Source organism: Phoca vitulina, unplaced genomic scaffold (assembly GCF_004348235.1).
Source record: "Phoca vitulina isolate PV1807 unplaced genomic scaffold, GSC_HSeal_1.0 scaffold58, whole genome shotgun sequence".
NCBI lineage: Eukaryota > Metazoa > Chordata > Mammalia > Carnivora > Phocidae > Phoca > Phoca vitulina.
The window spans coordinates 6,954,539-6,960,538 of record NW_022589761.1 but is presented as its reverse complement, the minus strand read 5'-3'; the positions used below and the strand labels follow the sequence as shown (position 1 = coordinate 6,960,538).

The 6,000-nt window shown below is 36.8% G+C and overlaps 1 protein-coding gene across 1 annotated transcript in view; it reads right to left on the bottom strand.

Moving 5' to 3' along the window:
• Nucleotides 1–48: 48 nt before the first annotated feature.
• The window catches only part of LOC116623212 (zinc finger protein 808-like), a 100,935-nt gene continuing 94,983 nt past the window's right edge, over nucleotides 49–6,000 (bottom strand). The window contains exon 15 of the mRNA XM_032390152.1: nucleotides 49–4,457. Within this exon, the coding sequence (XP_032246043.1) occupies nucleotides 3,091–4,457 (1,367 nt within the window). The 3' untranslated portion in view covers nucleotides 49–3,090. The remainder of the gene's footprint in view (nucleotides 4,458–6,000) is intronic.

Genomic DNA, 6,000 nt, shown 5'->3' with positions numbered 1-6,000 from the left:
TCAAAAAAAAAAAATCTTAAAAAAAAAAAAAAAAAAAAAAAAGAATACATATAGCCCATATATATAGTATTGTGTTGTAATTAAAACAAAATTTTCTGGATAATCTGTAGCTATGTCACCTTTATCACGGTCAATATTCTAAAGCATTATCTTTCATTTTCTTTTTCTTGATTGGATCTTCCAAAATCTTATCATTAGTACTGGATTAAATATACTGTCTAGTCCTTAATTTCTATTTTTAGTTATGCTTTGCTTCTCTTTTGTAGGTTTTATTCTGTTCTGTTTCTGGTTTCTTGACATAAGTATTCACTCCCTTAACACATTTATTTAGGTGACAGGCCCTGTGTTGACTGCTATGGATAAGGTGAAGATGATGAAGACTGGGTCCACAAATAAAACTTCCTTATAATGCATTAAAGGGGATGAATTTCTCACTGAACAGAACTTTGGTGACATCTAACATGTTTAGATGCACACATCTCATTAACAATCATTTCTAAGTAGTCTATAAATTTCAGTTTTGATTTTAAACATTTTATTACTGAAACTTTCAAACACATAAAAAAGTAGAAATATCAGAATGACGAACCCCCCAAAGCAAACCACTCCATGTCAGTAATTACCAACATTTTGCCAACCTACTTCCCAGCTCTCTTTGCCAATTCTTTTTCCTTTGCTGGAGTATTCTAATGCAAATTTTATATCTTACCATTTCTTAAATATGTAAGTATGTATCTCTAACACATAGAACCTTTTATCTTTTAATAACCACATTGACATTATCATCCCTAACAAAATATTTCTAAATATCATCTAATACTCAGTGCATGTCCATTGTCTCCAAAATGTCTTTTTACATTTTGTTCAAACTAGGTCCAAGCAATGCCCACGTACTGAATTTAGTTGATGGGTCTCTTAAGTCTCTTTTAATCTGTTAATTGTTGCCCTTCCCCTTTTCTTTTTCATGCCACTCATTACTTGAAGAAATCAGGGTCATTTGTTTCTTAGAATTTTACGCATTCTGGATCTGCTTGGCTACTTCCTTGTGGTGCCATTTACTTTGTTCATCTATTCCCCAAATTCTCGTTTTTAAAGAGTTTGATTCAAAGGTTTGCTTCCTTCAGTTCACTGTTTTGGCAATAAGGCTTTGTAGGCAGTGGTTTGTATTTTGTATTGCATTTTATCAGGAAGTGGATATTGTCTGATAGTCCCACTTTTATAGAGGTTAAAATTGATCAAAGGGCTCAGAGGTGGTCAGCTTGATAAATCCACTGTAAAGTTCTCACTATAAAATATTTCACCCAATAGTTTTAATATTGACTGAAGATCATTTTCTGGACCCATTATTCCATTAGGGAACTAGAAAATGGTGATTTTTCTAATCCTATCATTCTTTCTGTATTTACTGATTTCTTAAAAACAAAACAAAACAAAAACCTTTTAATCTGAGGAGCTTTTGGTGGCCCTGAAACTTGGTTCACATGGAAAAAGCAAAATAAATGCTTATTTTTCCCCTTACCAATTTTCAGGATGAGTTGGTGCCCAAGCATCTTCCATTCCTGACCAAACTGTGCAGCTGTAACCAAGTAAACTATCAAACTACTAGTGGGGTCATGTCAAAAGACCCAACTCCCACTGGTTGAAGATGGGGCAATTTGAACATCAAACCATACACTGCCTGTAATGGAATGATGATCTTTCTTTTATATGAGTTTTACATACATGTATACGCACACACATGCGCACACATTATTAAATTTCCAACTGGTTTCCTTTCTGCCATCTTTTTGATGTTTCTAATTAAGCTTTCACAGTGGCCAGACAACAGGGATTGCAAAACATTTACTTTTTGGAATTTATTATGGGAAAATAATTTCGTATTTTTCTGATTCTTCAACAGTTGTACTCTTAACCTCACATTCATGACATTCGTAAGGTTTCTTTTCAGCATGAAATGATAGATGCAGTTCAAATGATGAAGAACTTCCCACATTCAATATAACCTCTTAGATTTTATCTGGAATAAATTATCTTAAGTTTAGTAAGTGCTGAGCAGTGACATGAGGCATTTCTACATTTACTACTTCTAGAGTAAATTCCTTTCATATGAATTCACTAACACTAATGATAACAATTGTAGATAATATTTACAGAAAACATGCTATGTGGCTGCTATTTTTCTAAGCATTAACTACTTAATCCTTAAGACAATCCTATTACACAGTGTGGCAGGCTGACTCTGAAATGGTCCCTACAGCCTGGTATTCATACTCTTGTGTAATTCTCTACCCTTGAGTGTGGGGTGACCCAGTAACTTGCTTCTAACCAGTAGAATACAGCAAAAGTGACTAAAAGGTGTTACTTTGGTGATTAGATCACACAAGATTATAGCTTCTATGACGCTAGTAGACTCTACTGCATTCTTGGCTTGCACACTTAATAATCAGTCATGTTGAAGAAGCCCATGTGGCAAGGAACTAAGGTCAGCCATCAGCCAGCTAGAAACTGTGGACCTCAGTGCGAGAGCCAACAACCATGTGAGGTTGGATATGGGGAGGTTGGATCCCTTCCCCTGTTGAGCCTTCAGATGAGACTGAACCCTGGCCGAAACCTTTAGTTTAGCTCTGTGAGAGACCCTGAAGCAGAAGACCCAACAAAGTTATGCCCAGACACCTGACCCATAGAAATTGTGAGATAATGTATATTATTTTAAGCTACTAAGTTTGTGGTAATTTATTACACAGCAATAAATAACTAATATACATAGGTACTATTATCACCATTTTACAAGTGAGCAAAATGAGGCACAGACGTTTAAGTACCTTGTCCAATAACACACTGGTAATAAAGGAGTGAAATGGGGATAATGATAGATAAAGCTAAAGATTTCCCTACATTCGTTATATTATTCCCTCATACAAATCTGCTGAAGATAAACAATGTTTGAATGGTGATAGATGGCTTTTAAAGCAACATATTTTTTTCAATAATATAAAATTTCTTATGCTTAGTTGAAGCATGAAGCAAATTTCTCAAAAATGAATTTTCAGATATTCTGTAACATAATGTACAATTGAAGGCTTTCTCATATTAAACCCCATTATGAATTTTCTGATGTTGAGTAAGGTGTGAATGTTGTCTAAAGGCCTTCTTACATTCCTTACATTTGTAGGGTTTCTCTCCAGTATGAATTCTCTGGTGCTGAGTAAGGAATGAATAAAGTCTGAAAGCCTTACCACATTCCTTACATTCATAAGGTTTCTCACCAGTATGAATACTCTGATGCTGAGTAAGTTGTGACAGCAGTCTAAAAGGTTTTCTGCATTCCTTACATTCATAAGGTTTCTCACCAGTATGAATACTCTGATGTTGGGTAAGTTGTGAGAGCAATCTAAAAGCCTTCCCACATTCTTCACATTCATAAGGTCTCTCACCAATATGAATGCTCTGATGTGAAATAAGTTGTGAGTAACTACTAAAGGTCTTCCAGCATTCCATACATTCATAGGGTTTCTCACGAGTATGGATTCTCTGATGGCGAACAAGTTGCTGCCTTAGTCTAAAAGTCTTCCCGCATTCCTTACATTCATAGGGTTTCTCACCAGTATGAATACTCTGATGGACAGTAAGTTGTTGGCATATTCTAAAAGCCTTTCCACATTCCTTACATTCATAAGGTTTCTCACCAAAATGAATTTTCTGATGTACTCTAAGGTCTGGACCACATACAAAGGCTTTCCCACATTCCTTACATTCATAGAGCTTCTCAGCAGTATGAAGTCTCTGATGTCGAGTAAGGTGTGTACACTGCCTAAAGGTCTTCCCACATGCCTTACATTCATAGGGTTTCTCACCAGTGTGAATTCTCTGATGTCGAGCAAGTTGCTGATGCACTCTGAAGGCCTTTCCACACTCCTTACATTCATAGGGCTTTTCACCAGTATGAAGTCTCTGATGTTGAGTAAGTTCTTGGAGCACTGTAAAGGCCTTCCCACATTCCTTACATTCATAGGGCTTCTCACCGGTATGAAGTTTGTGATGTCGAATAAGGTGCGCACGCTGTCTAAATGCCTGCCCACATTCCTTACATTTATAAGGTTTCTCACCAGTATGAATTCTCAGGTGTTGACTAAGTGTTGAGCGACGAATAAAGGTCTTCCTACATTCCTTACATTCATACAACTTTTCTCCATTATGAACTCTCTGATATTCAGCAAGAAAATTATGCTTTTTGTAAGTGGTCATTTTTTCAGAAGTAATTTTCACTTGCCCAAAATATCCCTCTTGTGGTTCCTTTTGCCCCTCAATCTTGCCTTTGCATTCCCAATCATTTCTAAAAATGGAGTCCTGAAGACTATAGCTTTTAATTCTTTCCATTATCTCCCACTGGAATGAATATATTTCATAAATGTCCTTTTGTGGAGATAAAGTATTGGTCCTATATCTGGACTGCAAATCTGAAAGAAAACAGAAGGCAAACACACACTATTTTCCTGTGACAGAAGAAAGAAAACTTCTATAGAGAAATAAAAGGCACCTAAAATAATGCTTATTACAAGTGAATGGATTAGATATCTCTAAAACAGGCATTTCTGCTACAATACCACATATGTGTACCTAAAAAAACCCTTATCTTCTGCAAAATTACACACCAAAAAATTAAGAGTTTATGAAGAAAACGGCTAGAGAAGACCACTCAAACCCATGCAACTTTATTGGCAGAGCGCTAACAAATATAATAATTGATATTTCAAGAGATAACTCAAAAGGCAGTTCAACACGGCTGAAGGCCACTTCATGGATACTAAAATGCACACACAGAAAAGTGGAAAAGCTAGATTTCAGGTGCTGAGACATTGCAATGAACAAGAAGCCCTGAGGGGCGCCTGGCTGGCTCAGTCAGTTGAGCCTCTGCCTTCGGCTCAGGTCGTGAACCTGGGGTTCCTGGGATTGAGTCCCGTGTTGGGCTCCCTGCCCGCTAAGGAGTCTGCTTCTCCCTCTCCCTCTGCAGCTGCCCCTGCTTGTGCTCTCTCTCTCTCTCTCAAATAAATGAATAAAATCTTAAAAAAAAAAAAAAAAAGCCCTGAGCCAGCAAGGCTACCATTAAGGTGGGAATAGGGTAAAATGTAACCTGTCTCCAGCTACAAGCCATGCAAGGGTGATCGCATCTATCTCTGGGGAGAAAGTCCTGGATGTAGACACTTATTACTGATTTTTTTCATATAGAGGTGAAAGGGCCACCAACAATAAAATATCCCATTGAACGCATTGCCTTTCTTGCTGAATGTTCTAAGTTTACTTCTATTCTGGCTTCATTCAAGTAGGAAAATGACCTGTGAACCAACTAACTCTCACATTATACTGCTATCATTCCCTATTCCATATCACTATTAAGCTAATTTGTACTGAGGGTTATTAATTGTATTATGGAACACACTGTATTCTCATACATTAAAAAAAGAGAAAAAAGGCAAAGGAAACACAGAGAATGGAGTCCAGGACTGGAGATAAGGCTGGTGATTAGGGAAAGAAGTTACATCAGTGATAAGAATCACCTGAAGATTTCTTAAAACTATACAGAAGCATTTTTAACGGACTGCAACATAAACTACAGGATTAAGTCCTGGGCATGTTTTTGTTTTGTACTTATTTAAATTCTCCAGCAAATGATTCTGATGCTGATCAATATTTGAGTCTCTCTACTTAAATGTTTTTAATGCTTTCTCTTTATATTTAGAATCAAATATAAATACCAGAACATGGATAATAAGCTGCTTATCTGCTTATCAACGCCTCTCATTTACTCTCTCTGTTCATGCCACAAAGGCCTCTTTTCAGCTCACAAAAGGCACTACCACTGTTCCCATTAAATAGGACCTTTCACAGGTTGTTCCTTCTTTGAGAAATCCTCTGCCTGCATGCTTGGCTTCCCTTCATCATCAGGTCTCAATCAAAAATCACTTCTTCCAAAAAGCCATTCCTGCTGATCCTGTTTAAAAC